Source organism: Podarcis muralis, chromosome 11 (genome assembly GCF_964188315.1).
Source record: "Podarcis muralis chromosome 11, rPodMur119.hap1.1, whole genome shotgun sequence".
Lineage (NCBI taxonomy): Eukaryota > Metazoa > Chordata > Lepidosauria > Squamata > Lacertidae > Podarcis > Podarcis muralis.
Window position 1 is genome coordinate 66,719,790 of NC_135665.1, and position 23,227 is coordinate 66,743,016.

At 55.1% G+C, this 23,227-nt stretch overlaps 3 protein-coding genes across 3 annotated transcripts; 1 reads left to right on the forward strand and 2 right to left on the reverse strand.

Moving 5' to 3' along the window:
* Nucleotides 1-2,103, reverse strand: LOC114606561 (avidin-like). Its single transcript, XM_028748969.2, has 4 exons — nucleotides 1,942-2,103; nucleotides 1,205-1,418; nucleotides 834-954; nucleotides 1-398 (listed from the first exon to the last, which is right to left on the reverse strand). The coding sequence occupies exons 1-4, from the start codon at nucleotides 2,044-2,046 to the stop codon at nucleotides 365-367; spliced, it is 474 nt and encodes a 157-aa protein (XP_028604802.2). The 5' UTR covers nucleotides 2,047-2,103; the 3' UTR covers nucleotides 1-364.
* A 6,342-nt stretch (nucleotides 2,104-8,445) lies between these two features.
* LOC114606754 (avidin-like) lies at nucleotides 8,446-11,853 on the forward strand. Its single transcript, XM_028749290.2, has 4 exons — nucleotides 8,446-8,807; nucleotides 9,690-9,921; nucleotides 10,677-10,797; nucleotides 11,264-11,853. Exons 1-4 carry the CDS (start codon nucleotides 8,676-8,678, stop codon nucleotides 11,295-11,297), a joined length of 519 nt encoding a protein of 172 aa, XP_028605123.1. The 5' UTR covers nucleotides 8,446-8,675; the 3' UTR covers nucleotides 11,298-11,853.
* Nucleotides 11,854-12,460: 607 nt separating this feature from the next.
* CREB3 (cAMP responsive element binding protein 3) lies at nucleotides 12,461-22,206 on the reverse strand. The gene is made up of 11 exons (XM_028749034.2): nucleotides 22,053-22,206; nucleotides 21,435-21,566; nucleotides 19,790-19,924; nucleotides 19,385-19,697; nucleotides 17,950-18,068; nucleotides 17,709-17,801; nucleotides 17,232-17,338; nucleotides 15,889-15,957; nucleotides 15,329-15,413; nucleotides 14,859-14,946; nucleotides 12,461-13,903 (listed from the first exon to the last, which is right to left on the reverse strand). Exons 3-11 carry the CDS (start codon nucleotides 19,922-19,924, stop codon nucleotides 13,515-13,517), a joined length of 1,398 nt encoding a protein of 465 aa, XP_028604867.2. The 5' UTR covers nucleotides 21,435-21,566; nucleotides 22,053-22,206; the 3' UTR covers nucleotides 12,461-13,514.
* Between the last annotated feature and the right edge of the window lie 1,021 nt (nucleotides 22,207-23,227).

Sequence of the window (23,227 nt, forward strand, 5' to 3'; positions counted from 1 at the left end):
CAATAGAAAGGTTTATTTATTGGTTTTCTGCAATTGCCCCATGAGACAGTTCTCTGGGGCAGGCACAGAGTATTTAAAAGAAGGTTTAAAATAAGTATGTAAAAGGCCACCCAAAAGCCCCTACCGAGTGCAGAGAACAAACCCTTAGCAGTTGCCTTATCAAAAGCTGTCAGCACCTGCAGCAAATGTTCTCTCTAGCGGGTGGGGTGGTAAAAGCAGCACCCCCCAACCCCTGCCCTGAGGGGGGATTATTGCCCCTCCCTGTGGAAAAGGCAGGGGGCAGTGTTGGTGGAGGGAAGGGGAGTTGTCTTGTAGCTGGTCCTACGCACGAGTAGCAGAAGCAGGCCCAGATCCTGGTTCCTTTTCATTTGACACGTACATAGACGTTCTGGCCAACCCTGCAAGGAAAGAGAGGGAGAGAGAGAGAGAGAGAGAGAGAGAGAGAGAGAGAGAGAGAGAGAGAACTTTCAGATAAACCATTCAGTTGGCATTTTCTTGGGTCAGGAGGGCTCCTGGACGACTCTGGCATGATTTCATATTCATGGGTGTGCGCTCTTTGCAGACAGGGAGTTGATGGAGGGTGGGGGCTGAGCTGGGGCCTAGGCCCACCTTCGTGGGGGCAGCCTGGTCCCCGAGATCTGCATTGAAGTGTTACGGAAATGAGAGCGGGGGGGAGAGGGGAACCATCGGGAGCAGCAGCGAAAAGTTGCTTCTTATTACTAGGAAGGGAACTGAGCTCAGCCCCGACGGCGATCCTTCGCCCTTGAGGTCCTCGCCTGCCTGTTTTAATGGATGGGGGACGCCCTCCCCAGTCGGGCCGTCGGGCGGCTTACCGGGTGGCCTTCCAGTTGTCTGCGTGAGTCGCCACCTCCTCCCGCAGCAGCCACGTCGCCTCCAAGAACTCGTCGCCGTTTTCATCCAAGAAGCACTGCCCCACGAAGACGGTGGTGGAGTCTACGGGGGCGGGGGGGGGGCAGAGAGAGGGAGGTCGGTGGGCTGGCGCCGAGCCGAGGCCGTCCAGCCTCTTCTTCAGGGGGCGGCAGGGGGGGGGGAGCTTCTGTCCCTCGGCTGGCCAGCCCAAGTTGGTCCCCCGACGCCACCGCGTGAACGAGAGGGCCCCTGGCGGCTGGGAGCCCTGCTCTTCTCCGTCCATGGGGCTGCTCAGACCCCTCCCTCTCCCCTCCTGCCCCCCCCCCCCGCCTACCGTAGAAGGACCAGTTGACGGAGAAGCCGAAGGTGGGCTGGGCGCGCGGGGGGTTGGGGTGCTGCGTGCCGTGCAGGGGCGACTCCCGGATGGCGGCGTTGGGGGCAGCCGAGACGGCGGCCAGGTAGTAGCCCGAGAACTGGCCGGCCGCGTTCAGGGGCCCGATGAACATCCGGGAGCCCAGATCGTTCACCCACATCCCCTGCAGGTTGCACTACGGGGCCAGAGGGGAGAGAAGCGGGTCAGAGAAGGGACAGTGGGAAGGGACCCCAAAGGGTCGTCAAGCCCAACCCCAAGGACTACTCCCCCCCCAGATCAGAGAGAGACCCCTCGAGCCCGGACAAACGGGCGCGGAGATCCCAAGGGGTACTTTGCACCCAGTGGAGATTGCGCCTGCTCGCCACTTTTCGATCCCATCCGAAGCAACCTCCTGCAAAGCGCCTGCGGTAGCTGCTGCACGTCGGAAATTAAGACCCCGGGAAACAAGGAGGGGAAGCCGGCAGCAGCAGTGGCTTCCAAGCCCGCAGAGACACACACAGCCCGCCCCCCAAGTGCGCCTCGACAGCCCCGCTCCCTTCGCGCTTTGACGGGGACTTCTCTGTATCCCCGCCGGTGCGGCGCTGCTGCCTTCCCCTTTCGCAGACGGGAGGGCGAGACAGAGACCCGGCGAAGCCCCGGTGCGGGGGTCCCCTCCGAAGGCAGCCGGCGCCGCTTGCCTTCCCTCGGCCCGGCCCTACCTTGGGCAGGGGAGGGGGCTGGCTTTCGGCGGGCGAGAGGGAGAGAAGGGCGCCCAGGAGCGCCAAGCCTGCCATGCCGCCCAGAGAGACCGTGCGCTGCGCCATCCTCGATGCCGGGAAGGGAATGTCCCCGTCGAGCCGGCGGCCGCCCTCTTATAGCGCCCGGGCGGGCGGCGGGCAATTGCGCAAGTCGGGTGGGCGCGGCGCAGAGACCGGTGCCAAGAGGGCGGAGGGGCTGGCAGAGGCACCCCGGGCATCTCCCCGCCCCCGGCCAGGAAAGATGTTCGACCACCTGCCAACAGGCACCATTATCTTTTTATTTGCTTATTTCTTTATAGGTATATATATTCGTATACTGCTGTACCATAGAAATACACCACAGAGTGAGGAAGGAAGGAAAGATAGTATCTCATAAATATATCCTCTCCTAGCATCTATACACGTCCCTACAATAAATAGACACGATGGGCATACAAACATAGGTACATAAACTTTATTCTGAAATGGTGCAAGAGAGCAATCCTGAGACTCTTTTGATGACCCCAAATATTTCTCTGCAGTAGAAGAAAGTATGGGGGGGGGGTACCTTTCAAAAGAGTTATTTTTCACTTGTAAATCCTGTAAACAAATAAACTGCTTGGAATGAGGGGGCTTGCCCTCTGCAAAAACCAGTCTGGCAAGTAAAGCAGAGCGGACCTGTCCATGGGGCATCTTCTTTTAGCAATGGGTGCAGATTTGTGGGCAGGAGTCGGGAACTAAGGTATATACCATTTCAAAAGGATGGTCCAGGGCAATCAGCATACAATGATCAGATATCTTGACAGACAGGAGACAAGCCACACTCTCTGTGTATGATCCTTTCTGAGTGGTCCTTGGCTAAAGGGCTATGCAATTTCGAAAGCCTTTAAAAGTTCCCGCATACCTGGGTTGGAACTCTGTTGCAACAGAAAAAAATAAAGATCTTCCTTGCTTTTACTAGTTCCTGCCTTCATTTAATTTTCTCTGACCGACAACAAATTAAGGGGGACACTGAATCCCTTGAGGCAGAGGGCCTTCTTAGCGGCACCCGCCTTGTGGAACACCCTCCCATCAGATGTCAAGGAAATAAACAGCTATCTGACTTTTAGAAGACATCTGAAGGCAGCCCTGTTTAGGGAGGTTTTTAATGTTTGATCTTCTATCGTGTTTTTAATATTCTGTTGGGAGCCACCCAGAGTGGATGAGGAAACCCTACCAGATGGGCGGGGTATAAATTATTATTATTATTATTATTATTATTATTATTATTATTATTATTATTATTGGAGAGCTGGTTGTAAAAGACAACCCCCCCCCCTTTCCCTATAACTCTCTGTTGTGTATTTTCTAGAGGAGAAAAGTGAAACACTATAGACAGCATCTTAAAAAGCAGAGACATCACCTTGCCAACAAAGGTCCGTATAGTTAAAGCCATGGTTTTCCCAGTCGTGATGTATGGAAGTGAGAGCTAGACCATAAAGAAGGCTGATCGCCGAAGAATGGATGCTTTTGAATTCTGGTGCTGGAGGAGACTCTTGAGAGTCCCATGGACTGCAAGAAGATCAAACCTCTCCATTCTGAAGGAAATCAGCCCTGAGTGCTCACTGGAAGGACAGATCCTGAAGCTGAGGCTCCAATACTTTGGCCACCTCATGAGAAGAGAAGACTCCCTGGAAAAGACCTGATGTTGGGAAAGATGGAGGGCACAAGGAGAAGGGGACGACAGAGGACAAGATGGTGGGACAGTGGTCTCGAAGCTACCAGCATGAGTTTGACCAAACTGCGGGAGGCAGTGGAAGACAGGAGTGTCTGGCATGCTCTGGTCCAAGGGGTCACGAAGAGTCGGACATGACTAAACGACTAAACAACAACATAGTTTTTCATAAAGTATATTGTCATGGCAAATTACAAGCTCCAGAGAAAAACCACAGTTCTCAGGACTGACAATGGGGTGAGTACTGTTCAGTTGACATGAAAAGGAAGGGATTGCCCCACAACATATTGTAGAGAGAAAGTTTAGATCCATTATGGAAATGACATGTTGCGTGCTAAAGGATGAAAATCTTCCCCAGAGAATGTGGGGAGACCCAGCAGCCACTGCAGTGCATCTCCAAAACTGACTGTCAACCAAGGGAGCTCCACACACACCTTTGGAACTCTGGCATGGGAGAACACCCAACTTGTCACACACATGTGAAGCATGTCTGATAGTTAACATATCCAAAGAAAATAGGGGAAAGCTAGAGACTGGAGCCCAGGAAGGAATCCTACATAACTCTTTATTCTGTAGGAAAAAACTATAGAATTATGGGCTTAATAGCAGGACAAGGCAGATCAGGACAGGCAGTTAAGAAAGCGGTCTAAAGATCTTTCTGTGCAAACAGAGGAAGGAACACAAGACCTCATGTACTTCCCACAACTAACATGTAACATCCCAGATCTGCATTCCACTGTCATAGCACCCTCTGCAGGTGATGAGCAGGAAGAAGATGCGGAGGACCAGACTCAAAGCAGGGGCACCACCAGAGACAATGAGGACGGACTGATGGCGACATGCCTGAGTTGGAGGAGAGTGATGAAGGCAGAGCGGGATTATGTCCACCAACTCGTTCAGGGGTCTGGAATGCAACTCCCAGGCAAAATGAGTATCGCCTTTATTCCATTTCCTGCAACGTTGACAGTGCTATCCTGATCTCCACTTCTAGGAACTTCCACTTTCTTTTTTCCAATATTTTCCAGAGTCAGTACCATAACTTTAATAGCACCATTCTCTGAATTCACTCCAGTGCTTTCTCTCTGCTAGAACTAAAGGCCAGGGCTGAAGTCCTAAAGCTTCTTTCCCTCTCAACCACCAATGCCATATCCAGATAGTTCTGCAAATCACCACCTGTAGTTTTATCTTCTTCTCCTCCAAATCCTTGTATGGAGGTCATTTCTGCCTCTGAGTCTTCCCCATTCCCAGCTTCCACCTCCTACTTCTCTGGCTCATTTTCTTCATCTTCATCAAGCATTGATCTGACCACTTTCAATTGTTCAGCCATCAACCGCTTGACCAACTGAGACTGGTAGATCCAAAAGTACATTTGTCATCCTGGATACTTGAGATCATGAAAGTTAATTGCACACAAGATGCAATTGTACTGTATACAGAAAAATAGCATTGATAAGTCTGGTAATATAACAATATAAGAAAAAGTATCTATAATCCTGACATGTTTTGACCTCAATAGGTTGTCTTTTGTGGGAAATTATACAGTGTTAAGATGGGATTCAGGATACCAGTGGATGGTGTTGAATGGCTTTGATCGTAAGTTCTACCAAGCCATGCTGTTAATGGTTAAGAAGGGCCAAGGTGGGGCATCAATCTAAAGGTTCAAGCAATTTTTGCCTCGTTTATCTTGTTTTCCACAGGACTCTTCAAGCATTCCCGGGCTACAGTTGGCTTCAGCTGGAATGCCAGATTTTACTTGCCGGCAACTGATGTTGAGAACATTCGTATTTCAGAAAGAGAGCTGTGTTTCAGCATGTATGGCTTAACTCTGAGACTCCTTTGTAATCAGTTTGCTGATAAAGAATGAGTGCAATAAAGAAATTGGTGAAAAACTAGCCTAAAGTAAAAGCCCAGTCCCTTTGGAAAAGGAATATGATTCAAATGGGGAAATTATTTATTTTTGTTCCTCCATTTTGATGACTTGTCCAAATTGTATTTCTAATTGTGCTCAATTATGACGATTGCAGATAGGTCAATCATTTCTAGGCAGTGATGCACATCAATTATTTTTATCAGGTTTTGAAGCAATTGTCAATTCATTAACTTGAACTTTGTGTGAATATCAATTGCTCTAGGTGAATATAATTGCCATGTGTTCCAGCTTAGGGAGGATGGTGGGCTGGCCACTGGTTTAGTGTCGAGACTAAACGACTGGCTAGAATGTCTCACCTGAATTATTAGTAAAGAATTTTTTCATCTTTTCTGCTAGAACAGCTTTAACCATTTCCCTGAATGGGATGAAGCTGGCAAGTAGCAGATGCAATTGTTAAAGCTTCTTAGCAGGCCAGTGTGTCATTTGTGTGCGTGTGTGTGTCGGGTTCATGAGGTCAGGGGACTCTGAAAGAATAGAAGAAAAAGTGACTTAAACAATTGCCCTTGTTCTCAGATCTGTCTGTCCTAATGACCAGAACACAAACTACTGATTATACTTTTCCGTGGCTCTCCTGTTGATGTAACTAAACAGCTATCTGGGTTAAAGATTAATCAGTATTAAAAACTATTTCTATTAAAATCTCCAGGCATGCCTGCTTCTCTTCTCTAAAAGAAGCCTTCTATAGGATATATTGGACAGGAAGGTGTGCCATACTTGGTCATAATCCAAAATACTCAAGGAAGGTATTAGTTTTGTTCATGCTTTTCTGACGAGGAAGAGAAGCTGAGTCTTGAGAATGATCCCAGTCAAAGTGGAGGCTGAGCTGCGTCTCCAAGGATATTTCTGAACAAGGAGCCTCATTGTCAGTGGCCCAGAGGTGGAGCACTAAACCAGTTAAAGGATCTCTGATGTCAAGGATGTGGAAGAGTTTCTGGACCCTGCGATCACCATCTGAGGCCCTTCTTCCTGTGCCTCCTCCATGAGAGGTCCACAGGGTGGCCACATGAGAATGGGCCGTTTCTGTGGTGGCTTCCGGTTTGTGGAATGCTCTATTCTGCCTTGGAATACTGTGTCCAGTTATGTCCAGTTCCTGTTCTGGAGGGCAGGACTCAAAACAATGTCTTGTAATCAAGTTACAAGACAGGAGATTCTGACTAAACATCAGGAAGAACTTTCTGACAGTAAAAACTGTTTGACAGTGGAGCAAACTCCTTCAGAAGGTGGTGGACTCTCCTTCGAGTTTTTGAGCAGAAGTTGGATGGACATCTGTCACACAAGACCTAGTTGAGATTCCTGCAAAGCAGGGGGTTAAACTAGGAGACCCCCACCCCCGTTCCTTCCAACTCTACAATTCTATGATTCTAAAGTTCAGGATGTTATTAGCCAGTCAATCCATCTTAACGTTTCCCCCTTTGAACCACAGCTGCAAAATTGTTATCTCAAAACAAATGCTTTCTCGTGGCTAATGATCACTGCTTTACTTTCAGTTTCACCAGGAAACAACAACAAAAAGGATTAGAGATTTTTCCAATAGAGGGGTTTCTATTTGTATTGTTGTTGTTGTTGCCTTTCTCAGTGTAGCAAGCGTCTTCTTTCAGGGTGCAGGCTTGGAGTTCAGGAGAGTCTTGTGCTTTGCAGCCATAACAAGCTCCCGGTCTGTTATGCCGGCCTCAAAGCAGTCAGAAATCTGCTTCTCTCCTTGCCAAAGGAGGTTGTCTCTCTGATGTGGTTCCCCCTTGCTTAGATGCTGTCTCTAGGGCACTTCAGTAGAGCTTGTTCAATGGAATCAGAGTTCACAAAGTACATATGGCTGTTCTGGCAGTGTTTATGGGAGGCTGCGCTTTCTGCTTTGTGCTCTGGGTCCTCTGGCTGGAGACGGATCTGGCTCACCACGAGGGAGTCATCTGTGTCACAACTTTGCGACAAACAACTCAAGAACCCCTTGAGTGAGCATGACCCCTCCAGGTGGGGACCACAGGTCAACCGGAGGGTATCAGAGGTCCTGGGATCTTCCTTGACCTTCCTTCTTCCTCCTGCCCCACCTCTGTCTTCCTCACTGGACTGATGGTGGACCACTTCCCCACTCCGCTGGAGCTGGGGCCAGGACTGGCGGGGCGAGAAGGGTGAACGGGGTGGGGGGAGGAGAAGGAAGCTTGAGGCAGTGATGCTTCTGAATCTCAGTTGCTGGAACTGGCAGGAAGGCAGAGGGCTCAGGTGCCCAGATGGGCCACCTTGAGACAGAGGCTGAACCAGAAGGTCCTCTGTGGCCTCATCAGGCAGGATCTCCTTCTGTTCTCATGGCTCTGGGCTCCTTCCAAGGTGGGCGCAGCGAGTGGGCAGAGGTTCTGCAATGATGTCCAGCATCCCTTCCGGTCAGGCCCTTCTGTTCTCATGGCTCTGGGCTACAGTGGTACCTCGGGTTACAGACGCTTCAGGTTGCATACGCTTCAAGTTACATACGCTTCAGGTTACAGACTCCACTAACCCAGAAATAGTACCTCGGGTTAAGAACTTTGCTTCAGGATGAGAACAGATATTGCACGGCGGCAGCGGGAGGCCCCATTAGCTAAAGTGGTGCTTCAGGTTAAGAACAGTTTCAGGTTAAGAACGGAGCTCCAGAACGAATTAAGTTCTTAACCCGAGGTACCACTGGACTTCCAAGGTGGGTGCAGCGAGTGGGCAGAGGTTCTGCAATGATGTCCAGCACCCCTTCGGGTTGGGCCCTCTGAGGACAGAGGTTCTTCTGAAGCCCCCCCTGCGCCGCAGTCCCCGCCCACGGATTCTCCCCTCCAAATCCCCCCCCCTCCAGTCGCCTCGCCCCCGCCCCTTAGGGAAGGCAGGCCGGGTGAGCGAGAGTCCTGAGCCGGCCTTAGCGGGAAGGAAAGACGCCGGTATTTTTGGAGAAGTGAAAGGAAAACCCTGCGTCAACAACTCGCCAACTTTCGGTTTTGCGGGGAAAAGGGAAATCAGCTGGTTTCTCAGAAAGCACCGGGAAGGGGGGGGGGGGGACGCGGCCGGAGGCTATATGAGGGCGGCCGGGGCTCGCCGGGCTCGGAGCCCTTCGGCAGCAAGATGTGGAGCAAAGTGGCCCGCGCGCCCGCCGTGGCGCTCCTCTTGGCCGCCGGCGCGACGGCCGGCTTCACCTATTCCCGCTCGGATCCGCCGGTCCTGCCCGTCGTCGAGGCGGCGGAGAAGCGCTTGAAGGTGAGGCCGGGCGGGGCGGAGCGTCTACCGCCGCAAGGCAGACTCCTTGGGAGGGGGAGACGTGGACGGGGAGGCGGATAAGGCGCTTCCTTCCCCCCGCAAAACAGTCAGTTCCCGTTACTGGGGGAGCGCAGGAGCGGGGAGAGGGGCGGTTGCTCTGCTCGGGTGCCCTTGCGGGAGAAAGGAGACCCTGGGCTGGGGTCCCACTGGTCTCCTCCTGCGGCGGGGTGGGGTGGGGAACTGGCCACCAGCTGTCTCTCGGGGGCTTCGGACGGGTCCTTTGGCAGGGAGGCCGCAGGACGTAGCGGCGGGAGCCCCCTCCAGGCACCGAGCAGGCGTCGGTCCGGGAGGGGAGCCCAGAGGCAGGGCTCCACAGGGAACGTGTCGGGTCCTCTTTTAAAAAGGCTCTCAAGACCGCGGCGGCCCTCTTCGCCCCCTCTTTTGGGCAGGAAGGGGGCGGGCCGGGGTGGGGCGCTGCCTCGACGCCGCCCGCCGGGCAGGGCGAGTTCTGCAGCCCCGAAGGCGGAGCCAGCAGCGCCCGGATGCCCCTCCGTGCGCGCCCGGCCGGGGCTGCCCCTTCTGGGACGAGGAAGCCAGCCTTGGCCCCCGCCGGGCTGCCCCGAGAGTGACGGAGAGGGGTCCTAGGCGGCGAGGCGCGCCCGCTTCGCCTTCAGGCCGCAGCCACGAAAGTTTCCACCCATCCCGGTTGGGATTTAACGCTAGGAGCAGTTTCAGACGCGGAGCCCTCACCCGCCCCGTCGGGGGCAGAAGTGATGAATCGGGGCCTGAGGGCTGGGCCCCCCCAAACCAGCCTCGGAAGGAAGGTCTGGGGGGTTCCCGGAAGTCCCCCCCCCCCGCTGACCCTCCTCTTTCCCTCCTTAGCCCTCCTCGCCAGCCCAGAGCTCCCTGGCCGGCACGTGGGTCAACGAGCTGGGCTCCAAGATGGTCCTCAACCCTCCCGACGACTCCGGCCAGTTCACGGGCTCCTACCTGACCGCCGTCTCCGCAGCCCAGAAGCCCATCCGCGTCTCTCCCCTCGTGGGCGCCCAGCACGACCCGAAGGGGGCCGAGGAGGAGTATACCTTTGGCTTCCTGGTCAACTGGTCATTTTCAGGTAAGGACCCCCTCCCCGCTTTCCAGGGTGGGCTGGGGCCGCTGAGAGCTAGGACTGGGGGGTGGGGGCAGCTCCAGCAGCTCCAGGCGGATCAGGGGTTTCCCTTATTTCACATGCTGATAATTTAGATCGTGCCCTTGTTTGCATCACTCAGGCATCTTGTTATGTTTTAATTATTACGCTGCATAAATTAAGTCCTTAATGTTGTACTTGGCCCGGATAAAGGGCTGTATATAAATTGAGTAAATGATTACAGCAACAATAATTTCTGGAACAGAGGAAGCTGACTTTATTGTACTGAAGCCACTGAAATCCTGGTTATATGCCAATAAAGGTTTGAGAAGTAGAACTGGAGTCAGAGCACTGGTCCATCTAGGTTGAGTCTGGGGGTTGAGTCTGGGACCTTCTACATGCCAAGCAGGTGGCCTCTGCTGAGCCACATTCCATCATCATGCGCACCAAGTCTCAAACTTGTTAATTGATAGGTCATGTTTGGGTCTGATTGTTCCAGAGGAGCGGCTGAGCTCACCTTTGTTGGAGGGGATTCTTAGAGGACTTGGAGTTGCCAGCCTTCGCTGCAGCCAGGCAGGGAGCCCCAAGGGGCTGGGGGGGGAGCTTGACCTCCCCAAGGCAATTCTGCCTGGCCTCCCTGTTCCCCGGCCATCACTCCCCTCCCACAGCAAAAGTTTTGCAAATGTTTGGTCAGGGAAGAGAGCCTCTGACCTGCAGCTTCGCCCCCCCCCTGTCCTCCCCAGACTCCATCGCTGCATTTGCGGGGCAGCGCTTTGTGGATGACAAAGGGAAGGAGACACTGGAGACAACTTGGCTTCTGCGGCAGAAGGTGGAATCCCATGGCGATGACTGGGAGGCCACTCGGTAAGCGGAAAGGAGCAGCTCTCGACGGGGGGGGGGGCTTCTCTGGGGTTCTCCCACCTGCCCCCAACCTGCCCCACCATACGCCTGGTGCTGCTTTCAGGTGCATTTCCACAACACACTCAGCTGGAGCTGCACCTGACCCACTCTTCCCCCCCCCCTCCAGGGGATACAATTTCCCCCTTGCCAAGCAAGGACAATAAGGACCAGCGTAGGTGCCAAAACTCTGCTTGGAGGCTCTGTGGTGCTTGCAGGAGGGCGATGCTGCCATGGTGTTTCCTTGGGGGACATCATCTTATGTCTGGGGGCAGCCAGGGGAAGCCCCCACCCGGCCGCCATGGGAGGACTTTGGAAAATGCCCCTGGGGCAGGTGACAACCACAAGGACCAAGGGGGGGTTCATGGTAGCCCTACTCAGAGCAGGGCAAGCACAAGGAAGGGCCTCACCCTTACTCACTGTTTCCTTGCAGGGTTGGCAGGAATGTCTTCACACGAGAAGCATAACAGGATCCGAGAGACTCGCTTGCTGCCGCCGCTGCTCTCCCATCTACCACCTGCAGGAAGAGGGCTTCCCTTTCCCTTCTTGATCAAACATTGATATAGATTATTTCTTCTACAAAAATGCACCATGGCTGTGACAGGCCCCCGTCCTCCCTCCCCAGCAAGTGAAGAAAGAGCTCTGGAGGCTCTGACCTGAACGGATGAACTCAAGTGACAAGGAAGGAGATTCCAACTAAACATCGGTTGGAGTGAAGTCCAAAAACACATCAAGGACCAAAACCAGTTTAGAGAATCAGATTAAATAGAGATGAAAAGTACAAATATGAAGGTAATGTCTTTCTAGAAACTGTATGTACAGAATATTTGTACTCCTTAAATGATTGTATTGAACAAATAGTTTTTTCTTTTTCTTTCTTTTCTTCTTGTTTTTCTTTTAATCGCTATGCATATTTTAGTCTGTGTTTTGATTTAGATTTTGGACTGTTGTTGCTGGTTGTCTTTTTTATTTGCAAAATTTTAAAACAAAAAATAAACATCAGGAAGAATTCTTTGACAGCAAGAGACAGTGGAACAGACTCTGTTGAGAGGTGGTGGACTCTCCTGTGGAGGTTTTTAAGCAGAGGTTGATATTTGGGGGGGGGGACGGGGGGTTGGACTAGATGATTCTCCAAGAAAGCACTAGCAATGGGACAGGCTTGCTTGTGCTCTGGCCTGGACTTTTCTAGGTCTGCACAGAAGTCCTGGCCCTCGTTCCTTTTTCCTTTATTATTTCCTGAGACTTCTGTCCAGCCTTTGTTACAGACAAGGTGTGGGGTACCCAAGCCACACATCAGAAGCGTTGGCCTCCTGAGCTGGCGTGCTCTCGGTCCCAAACCTCGCCTGCCTGGCAGCTCGACTCATTCACTGAGAAAGGCTTCAGGAGTGAACACTGAGGAACGATCCGTACCCGCTGCCTTTCGGGACATATTCAGAGAAGAAAAGGCTCAGGAGTAAACCCGACACAAATTTGGGGCCAGGTTGCCTTCTCCCCCCACCCCACACCCCCATGGAGCAGAAGTCACTTATTGGGACCCTCCCCCCTTGGTTTTTAGGAAGGATCCTGAAGTATTTTCTGGCCATCGTCATCCCCCCCCCTCCCCCGCTTTACTCACAAAACAAGGCAGGAGAACCATTTTGTAGTCATTTATTATTTACATTTACATCCAGATTCTGGGCTAAACTATTACCCTCCCCACCCCACCCAGCTTCTTTCAATGGTAAAATAGATAAAAGCAAGAACAATGAAACAAACAGAAGCAGAGAGTCCATTTAAACAGTGAAAAGGAAGGAGAAGGGCTCCAGGTTACTCTCCAGGCCTATCTCCCCCCCCCCCCCCGGGATGGGTAAGGGGCTGCTCTGCACACCCACCCATGCCCACGGCTGCTCGACTGCAGCTCCTGGAGGTGGCAGAGGAAGCCTTTCTGGCCCTCTCTCCCTCTTGCTTGTCTCAATTCCTTGTGTCTCATTTGGAGGCCGGACGCTGTCTCCCCAGAAACCCCCCGCCTGAGAGTTCCCTTGCCCACAGCAAGAGCCTTCAGGGATCCAGGGCAGCAGCTTCTGGGGGTCTCAGGGGGTCTCAGCAATGAAAGCACATCCTTTGGGCAGATGCTGGAGTTGCTCTTCCAGGTGCCTGGATTGAACGGGGGGGGGGTCTGCTCTGTGGGTGGGGGCCACGCATGCCAAGGCGATGCATCTGGAGCAGCCTGCCTCCCTACCTGCAAATAGCACCCCTCCCACTTTGGGCTCGTTCCCCTGCACTAAGGGCCCCCCTCCACTGCTAATCTGGGGCTGGAGGCACCCTAAGAGATACAAGCAAAGGCCGGGGGAGGAAGAGGCTGCTTCTCAGAAGGCTTCCACTACAGGTGACACACAAGGGGTACATGTGCAGGAGGGGGGTGTCACGAGAGCCACAGTCCAGGCCTCCATGGCTCAGTTCTGGGCCCCCCAAGACCAGAGTCGGACTCTGAAGTGGAGCCGTTTCTTGGACCCCCCCCCCTCGCCCAATGAGCTGCAGGATGCCTCCCCCCCCCCAGGTGCCAGGGTCCAGGATGCTAAATAAATGCTTCTGTCTCTGCACCAGGCACAGCTTCTCTTCTCCCCCCTGCAAAAAAGTGGCAGGCCGGGAGCCCCCCCCCCCGTCTGCCGGCCTGTCCCGCCATTCACGGGCTGCTGGCCGAGCCCTCACATCTCATCCGAGTGGCGTGGCTGGATGACCACGCTGGTGGTGCGATCGACCCAGCCCCGCTCTCGGGGGTGGGCAGAGGCCGGCGGGAGGGCCCTCTCCTTCCCCAGAGGCTGGTGCTCGGGGGGCAAAGGAAGCCCCTCTGCCTGCGGAGAAGCCGAGGGGTCGGAGGAGGAGTTGCTGCTGCTGCTGCTGGAGGGCGGCTGGGCCTCGGCGGGGGGGCTGCGGTGGCCCTCCAGGGACCGGTTGAGGCTCCCCGCTGCTGCGTCCTTCAGGGCGGCCGTGGGCTCTGCCTTCAGTGCGGAGGGTGGGGCAAGGCCAGGGGCTGCTTCCACTGGCTGGAGCTGGGCAACGCTGCTCTGGTATTCCCGCAGCCTCCGGGACAGCACTGCAAGGGCAAAGGGAGCGTACAAGAGGGGGTGAGGAGCCCCTGTCTGGCCTTGACTCTGCGGTTCAGTCCTGCTGGCATCCCCTCACTCTCTCTAGCATACAACTCAATCAAGCCTCTGTTATGCCAACCACTAAACCTCCTAAGCCGGCATTCAGCTTGGGGGTGTCCCCTGGGGACATTGCTGGCTCCCAAGAGAGCAAGGCGTGCTGTGGGCCTGATCCAGATGCAGGGCTTTTCCTGGCCCTCCTGCCTCTCCCTTCTAGGTCATCTTCCCTGGAGGAGTTCCCTCTTCCGAAATTAAACGCAACAATGCTGGACCCTCTTCTTTCCCACTCAAGAAGATGTTGAGTGTCATAGTGTGGCTGCCCCTGAGCTGCAGAACCCAGAACGTCTCTCTCTCTCTCTCTCTCTCTCTCTCTCTCTCTCTCTCTCTCTCTCTCAAAGTTGGGGTTGGCTTTTACAGCCCTGCTCCCATTCAAGGCCCACTATCAGTCAGAGAAAACAAGCTGAGATCTGGCTGATCTTGACTGCATTATCTGCTGCCACAGAGTCCCACCCCCCCTGCTCACTCCAGAATCAAGGTTCTTCCTCTTCCCCACAGAATCCTCATTTTCTGAAGGCGCTAGACATGTGAGATGTGTGGCAAGGACTTCAAGGGGCCGGACCCTTCGTGATGCCTCAGGGAAAGGCCAAACGGAGGGTCTCAGGACAACAAGCCACTGTGCCCTGGGAGCTGCTCTGTTCAGCTGGGGGGGGGGGGGAGATCCCAGGAAAAACTTTGCCCGAGGTGCTTTCTGTCCAGTAGAAGAAGGAGGGGTTCAGGGGCTGCTGAGCCAGCCTGTCCATTTCCAGGCAAGCGGGCTCCCATGTCCTTCCAACTTGCACCCGACCCCCTCCCCAGCGGCGTGTGGCTTTTGCAAGAGCCGCCTTTGCACCCTTTGAGGAGACTCACCTCCCTGGAGCTCCAGCTGCTTCTGCTGGCTTCCTCCAAAGGGGTAGTAGCTGGGCCAAAGGATCAGGCAGAAGGAGAAGACCAGGACCTATCGCAGAAACAGAGACTTGTGGCATTGGAGGGGTCCCAAAGGGTCTTCTAGTCCAACCCCCCAGGAGAGGGAGCCCAGGGCAGGCATCCCTCAGCAAGGGCTGCAAAGGCAGGTGGCAGGCAGCCTGGGGGCAGCTCAGGAGAGCACAGCACCTGGGGGGGGGGGGCTGGAAGGGGGGCAAGGAGGAGGAGGACCAGGACCTCACAGAAGTCAGGAGTCCTCAATGCTGGAAGTCAGAGGCACCAGTGACAGACAGAAGATGCCTCTCCCCCCAGGAACAAGGCGGAGCCCCTCTGGCCAAGAAGGGGGGGGGGGGACAATGGCCAGCAGGCTGGGGTGGATTGCTGAGCCAAGGGGCTGCGGGGGTCCTGCAACTCACCAGGACACAGGTGCTGGCCGTGGTGGTCTTGGTGGTCGAGTGCTGGACCAGGGCTTGCAGCTTCCGCAGTTGCTCCAGCAAAGACCTGCAGGCGAGGCAGAGCAGCCGGTCAGCCTCCCGCTGCCCCCGAGCCCCCGCTCTGCTGCTCTGCGGCCAGACGCACCTCCCAGGAAGGGTCCAACATGACCAGGGGACCTGAGTGAGGATGCGGGTCTGGAGGGGCGGGTTTCTGCCCTGCGCTATGGAGCCTGGGGACAGCCATCCTCTCGGCCTCAATGCCCCCGCCCATGAAATGGGAGCAGGAGTGGCCTCCCTCCCTCCGCAGGGCTGTCACAGTGGGCACAGCACAGCAAGATGACAAAACCCAAAGCACTGTGCCAGCGGCAGAAGTCAGCGAAGGAGGAAGCGCCACTGGGGCTGCCCCCTTGCTCTCCGCCTTGGGCTGGAAGACCCCCCCCCCCCCGTTCTCCCCAGGGCCCTCCTTGGGAGGAGGTGGTGGCAAGGTCCCAGGGGAGCCCACCCTCCTTCCCAGGGACCTGCCAGGCAAAGGAGGCTCTCACATGTTCTGCTTCTGCAGCAGCTGGACTTTCTTCTGAAGTTCGTTGTTCTGGGCTGTACAGACGACGACCCTGCAGGGAGGGACAGGAGAGGAAGAGGGTCAGGAGGGGCCTGGCAGCCGGGGTCTCAGATGGGGCCTTGGAGGTGCAGGAGCAGGGGGGCAGAGGAGCCCCAAGACAGGAAGGCAGGGAAGCACACCTGGATCTGCAAAGCCCCCTCTCGCTGCTGAGGAAACCCTCCCCTCTGCTCTGCCTGCCTCCCCCCCTCCCCCCATGCCCAAGAGGCCTCTGCCCCCCCACTCCCCCCCCCCCCCGGACTCCCTTGGGTGGTGGTGGATGCTCCTTCAGTGAAGGTTTAGAAGCATAAGTCAGATGGCCACCTATCAGGGACTCTTGCACTGCCATTTTGGCATGGCAGGGGGCTGGGCTACATGACCCTGTGACGAAAAAGTTGGTTTTGCTGGACAGGTTGAATCAACAAGTGTTTCTCTCTGCCCCCCCCCCTTTCTCTCCCTACCAGCAAATGGTTAAGGAAGCAAAGATTTAAGGCTGCCTCTGGTTGGCCGAGGTTCCAGGAGGAAGAGTTTAAAAGGAGGATTTGAGAAGAGTTAACTGGGAGTTGGTTGGAAAGAGGTTGGAGAGGCTGGGAGACAGGTAGGGAGGCAGGTTGAGGGAGAAAGAGTGAAAGGGAGAAAGAGCTGGTTCTGGAAAACAACAACTTCCGCTCTGAGCGTATTGGGAAGGACAGAGTGTGGACTCCTGGGGGAGGAGTAGACTGGAATTTTACAGAGAGGCCGATGTTGAGCAAGGAGGAGAAGGAGCCGGAAAGGAACAGGCTCCTTGGGACTCCAATCTAGTCCGGAGGGGAGAGATTCTTCTAGGGAGAAGAAGCAACTCCCAAGCCCAGTGAAGGGAGGGGGGGGGTGGAGAGCCCTTGGGCCTCAGGAGTGTTAAAGGGGGTGGAGGACTGAAGGAAAGAACCAAACCTATAACGCAAAAACAACTGAGGACAAATTAAAGTGAAATCGCACTGTATTCTGGAAGTAACCTAAGTTTAATCCATATGTGCTATCTTGCCTTAAATAAAGCTTTATTGTTTATTTAAAGAAAACCTGTCTGAGACTCCAACTTTCTAGTTTTCCCCTCACAAAGGTCCCCCGCAGGAAACTCTGGGCTAGAATTTTGAAGTGGAAAGGAAAAGAAACCTTCAGGTAAAGGGTTGTTCAGTGAGGTGGGGGCAATTTATCTAGGTGAGAGCGGGCTCAACGGCGTGAGAGGAAAAGCGCCGCCACGCCCGCCACAGACCCCCTGGGGTCCCTTCCAACTCCCCCATTCTGATTCCTCACCTGCTCTCCAGGCTGTCCACGTAGACCTTCTTCCGGCGCCGGCTGTCCTGGGCCGACTGCTTGTTCCGGATCTTCCGGCGAACTCTCTTCAGGACCCGCTCCTCGGCCTGCAGCACACAGGGCTCTGAGGGTCAGGCAAGGCCAGGCTGGCAGCCAGCAAGCCTCCTCCAGGAGCAAAGAGGATGTGCCCCCCCAAAAAACCCAAGGGGCATTCACCCCGGGAAGTACAGGAGGCCGGCTGCAAAGGCACCACCCCCTGGTAGGAAGGGCACTGGATCAAGCACCTAGACCTCACCGTTCCCGAGAAAAACAGAGAACCCATCCAGAAATGCCCCTTGCACCCACCCCCCCCCCCATGGGAGAAGCAGGCAGCCAGGAATTACACCCCCATTTCCCACTTGCCTCTGCCCACCGTGCCCAGAAGCGCACCTCAGGGCAAGGGTGCGCACGCACACGTGCAGAGTTTGTGGCACCCACCTTGGTCAGCGGCAGGTTGGAAGGGATCGAGACGCCCTCTTTCTCCAGAAGCTTCTTCTCCTCATCCGTCAGAATCAGCGGAGGGAAGTCAAACTGAAAAGCACCAAGTTCAGAGGTGGGGCTGGGTGGGGGTCTGCCAAGCTGCACCCCCCAAGAGGCAGGAGAAGAGAAGCCCCTGTGGGAGCCTCTCCCGAGAGCCAGGCATATTGGGGGCGGAGGGGGGCACACGGCCGTCTCGTACCTGCAGGTCCCCCCCACTTGGCTGGGGTGTCGGTTCCTCAATGGAAACTGTGACCGGGAGAGCACTGTCCCGATCGCTGCAGCAGGACTCTGACGAAGTCTCCATGATCTCCCACATCTCTGGAAGAGGAAAGGGGGCCACACAGTCAGGGGTGGAAGGGGCCAGGAGGCCAGAGGGCCCAGGCTTGCCGGGGGGGGGGGACACCCCCCTCTGCTCTCCTTCCCTGGCACACTTTGCCCCGGGAGGTGCAAGGATGTCATGAAACATGGCAGCGCTTGTGGCTCCACCCCAATTCCACACACCAGCCAAGAAAGAGGCTGCTCCTGGCCCCAAAACAGATCGGGCCCCAAATCAGCACTGCCAACGCTCCTTCGTGAATGAGGTCACAGAAACGGTTTCACCGCGGGGCAATCCCTTGCTTTTTGCATTTCATTCCCTCACCGCTTGCATTCTCCATGCGTCCATTACTATGCACCTGCCCACTGAGGAGGGCGCTCTGCGCATGTGAGGAAGTGGGGGCTAATTGGCCACTGGAAAAGGTGTGTGCAAACAACAAGCACGACCGCTGCCTCTCCCCTTCCAAGGCATCCCAAAGGGAACAGCTCTCCAGCCCATCAGACCCTGCTCAGGGCGATGGCAGCTCCCTACAAGGGGGGGGGGAAGATTGGGGGGCAGAGAGAGTGACCGGCCGCGAGTCAGACCAGGGCAGTGGGCCTCCTTGTCCAGCATCCTCCTCCTGCCCCAGGGAAGCTCCCAAGCAGGAGTGACAAATCAAAGATGGAGCCAGCTTGTTTTCTCCTGCTCTGGAGGCTTTGGCCCAGTAGACCGGAAGGAGCGTCTCCACCCCGGACACCGGGGTCCATCTCCCGAGGGCCTTCTGGTGCTTCCCTCCCTGTGAGAAGTGAGGTTACAGGGAACCAGGCAGAGGGCCTTCTCGGTGGTGGCGCCCGGCCTGTGGAATGCCCTCCCACCAGGAAGGAAATAAACAACCGCCTGACTTTTAGAAGACATCTGAAGGCAGCCCTGTTTAGGGAAGTTTTTTATGACTGATGTTTTAATGTATTTTTAATCTTTTGTTGGAAGCTGCCCAGAGTGGCTGGGGAAACCTAGCCGGTTGGGCGGGGTATAAATAAATAAGTTGTTTATTATTTTTTATTATTATTATTATTATTATTATTAAAGCACTAGTCCCAGTCCAGATACCCCTTGATTCTCTCTGCTGATGGAACTGTCCATCTCTTCCTACTCTCTCCTTCCTGGTCCTAAAGAAGCTACTCAGAGAGAGATGGAGGGAGGGAAGGAGAGAGAGAGGTTCTGCAGCACCAGGTCAGCAAGCACAGGGGAAATCTCAGAGCAATGCCTGCCTGCTCTGGCCCAGCTCAGCGCCTGCCCCAAAGGACATTGCATGGACCCCCCAGATGCCCTGGGCACTCACCCAGGTCAATGGCAACATCCCCGTCGCCCACATCCGAGGAGGAGCTGGTGCTCTCCAGCGCAGGACCTTCGAGGGGCCCAGGCAGCGCAGGGTGCAGGGAGTAGTTGTGGTCGGACTGGACACTTTCAGAGCCGGCGGGGCTGCCAGTGGGGGACCCCTCCCAGCTTCCAGGGCTGCAGGAGAAGTTCTGCTCTTCAGCAAGGCTGCTGCTGCTGCTGTGAGGAGGGGAGGGGTCCGGCGAACCGCTGGACTCTTCTGCAAAAGGGCTCAGGAGGCACCTCAGAAAGTCGTCCACCTCCTCCTCGCCCAAGGCCTGGAGGGAAAGGAGGTCGTGAGGCGGGGGGGGGGGGGGGCTGGAGCAGCAGCAACCCCACCCCTGGCTTGCCCAAGGCAGCTGGCACTCACCTCGGGCCCTGGAAAGTCCCAGTCTTCTGGCAGGAAGCCTCCCTTGCCCAAATCAGCTGAGGGACCTCCGTCCTGGAGGAGGAAGTCAAGGAGATCCTCATCGGCCAGAGAAGCCATTTCCTCTGGGCACAACATCTGGAGGGAGGGAGGGAGGGAGACAGAGGGTGTCAGGGTCAGGCAGAGGGCCAGGAGACCCCAAGGAAGACAGATTATTTATTTGAACATGTACTCCACTTGTTTGCTCAGAAAAACTCAACCTCAGCTTTACAAAAAGATAAAACAAGAAAATCAAGAAAAAATTACAAGAGCACTTTAAAAATACAGAAAGTTAAAATATTAAAACTGGTTAAAATTCACATCAACTTTCTAAGCATTTTCAGGGTAGGCTTGTCAAAAAAAGAATGTTTTTAGCAGGCTCCAAAAAGAGTACAAGGCACCTGCCGGATATCAATAGGCAGGGAGTTCCAGGGTGTAGATGCTGTCACACTAAATGACTGAGTGCTGAGGAAAGCAGAAGGGGTATCATGTAGTGCCAATTCCACCAATGGGCAACGGCCATTGTTACATGAAAAACTGAGGTTAGATTTCGCAGTCCAGCTCCCCATTAAGAGAGTCCCCAATGTCCATGAATGGTCAGAGAAGGAGGACTGGAGGCAGGACCCAGTCTAAGCAGGCAGATTTTTATTTTTCTATTGCAACAGAGCCCCCCCCCCCCACTTTACAAGGAGGTGAGGACGACCCAGAACAAAGGTGAATAACAGCTTTTAAAAGCTTCCCTCAACCCCTTAAGCAAAACCCACTAAAAGAACCATACAAGCATCACAGAAAGAGAAATTTGAGAGTGTAGCTTGTCTCCTGCCTGTCAACATTTACTGACTCCCTTTCCCTGGCCAGCCTTATTTTGAAATGGTGAATACCTTGACTCCAGAACCTGTTTTCACACATCATGCAGAGTTATCAATACCTCTAAAACCAGTTTTACAGAGAGAGGAGGCTCAGAAACCATTTCCTGCTTTGTGACTGACAAAGGTGAAACTCGGCTGCCGTATTGCTCTCTGTCTATTCCACCTCAGGTGTTACCGGTAAAAGTGATATTGCACCAAGTTATGTTGCAAAGTCCATTTCCACAACAGCTCCTATTGCATTACCTGGAGTTGCATGCAGAGGCTGTGGTGTTTTGTCGACAAGGGCAGAGGAGCGACGCCTAGAGGCCAAGGTCCCTTCAGCCCCCCCCCCCAATATTTTTTTTTAGGCCAGGCACCCCCAAAGTTAATGGGCATTGCCATTCATATGGTGTGCATGCACTGCGTCATGTGATCGATTCTGTGGGACGGGGCTTACCTGGGTGTGTGTCCCCCCCCCCAAAAAAAAATTCCAGTTGGCACACCTGGGCATGTGTATTTGCAAATGCACTCATTCCTGTATGTTTATAACGGCACATCATTAATTTCCATAACATTGTCAGACGCAGACAGCTTGGGCACCTGAGGTTGTGCCCCAGAGATCTGGAGGGTGAGCTCTCTCTTTCTCACTCACACCCCCCCCCCCCCGTCCTGCCACCACAGAGGCAGCTGTGCAGAGGAGGAGCGGATGAAAAGCAGGGGCCTGCAGGGAGGGGGCTTTGGGCTCCCCCCATTTTGCTTACCTGTCCTCAAGGAGATGCTCCCAGAACTGAAGGAAGGCGCTTCTCTGCTGAGTCCCAGCTGGGCAGGTGGGGCACAAAAAGGGTCGTCCTTCACTTCGGCTGGAGGCTTTGAATCCGAGGTCGCGTAGAAACCTGTCAGGGATGCTTTTGTTGTGACCCCTGCATTGCAGGGGGGTGGGCTAGATGCCCCTCGAAGGTCCCTCCCAACTGCCCACTTCTGTCCGTCTAGGATTCCGCAAAGGCCGAAGGGGCCAGCCGGGCGCTCGCTCCCTTCCCAGGACCACCAGGTTGCCCAACGGGCTCCGGTAGGTCACCCCTCCGGGCTTGGCTGCCCCCCGGACGTGGGGTTTCGAGCCGAGGCTGCCCTCCCCCTCGGAAACAGGAGCCCCCGTGGGGGCGGACAGCTGCGCCCCGGCCGGAGCCCGGAGGAGGCAGTGGCAGCCGCCGCCCCGTCGCGGCCGAGGCTGGGGCGCGCCGTCGGGGCCCCAGAGAGGGCGGGGCGGCGCCGGACTCCTGGGTCCCCTGGAGAGAAAGGACCGGGCGGGAGGGGTCCCGGGGGCAGCTCTGCTGGGGACGGGGAGAAGGGAAGCCCCGGGACCCCGACGGGACCCCACCCACCTGCGCGGCCCGCGGCGCCTCCGCTCCGTCTCCTCCGCTCTCCTTCCAACGCAGCAAAAGCGACGTCACTCGAGTGCAGGAACTGGCCGGGGCCCGCCCTCCCCGCGCACTGATTGGCGAAGCGGCGGAGAGGCCGGGGCCGCATTGGCCGAGGCGAGTGTCGCTCGCGGCCGGGAAACCCCCTTCGGCCGGCCGGGCCTGGAGGGGCGGGGCTCGGATCTGCCGTCAGAGGGAGCTCCCTCCCTCGCTCCAGCTCCGCCCGGGGGGAAGGAAGAGGTTATTCTGGGGCTGAGCTTTGTAATGTTTGAGTTGAAAAGCTGTAAGATAATACTTTAGTTTTCTGCTATGTTGCTTTGACTGTGTACTCTATATTTGACTTCCTTTTTTTATTGATGTTTTGTTGATGTAATATGCTGTAAAGTGCTTTGAGATTTTTCTGAAAAATATAAAGCGGTATAGAAAACTAAAAACTAAACTAAACTAAACTAAACTAAACTAAACTAAATAAAGGCCACTGCTCCGAGGCAGAGGCTCTGCTCAGCAGACGGAAGGCGGGCTGGCCAGGTCCCCAGCGAGAAAGGCCAGAGAGCTGCTGCCGGCCCGTGTGGGGGACACAGCGGAGCGGGATGGACCCGCGAGGCTTGACTCCGGCAGCTTCCCGCGGGCCCTGCTCTTCGTGGCGCGGGGATTTCGAGGTGTCCACATCTGAAAGCGGTGCATAACTGTCACCTTTCCCCTTTTTTAAAGGGAAATTCCCTTATTCCGAATAGGATTCCTCGCAAGAAAAGGGAGAAGTTGACAGCTATGCAGTGGTGCTTCCTGAACGGCTCTGGGAGAGGCATTCTGCCCGGGATGCGGCTCAGCACCTTGATCCAGAAATCCCCGCAGCAAACGGAACCGAGAACTCCGATGCCCACAGGCTCTTAGGGTGTTCAGTGAATCCCCGAAAGGACTGTGCCCTAGAACCGGCCAGAAAGGGGGCGACACTGGACTTCACATTGTGCGGCCCCCAGGACTAGGTGTGAGATGGGTTGATGCTGAGCCAATCTGGAGTGTGACAACTTTGTTTTGCTTGGGGGACAAACTGAAGCCTGATTTCTATGCAGCAGAAACGGAGCCGGACAGTTCAGTTTTTCACTTGAGTTTCCTCTGTAACAGCTGTGGAAGCAGTGCCA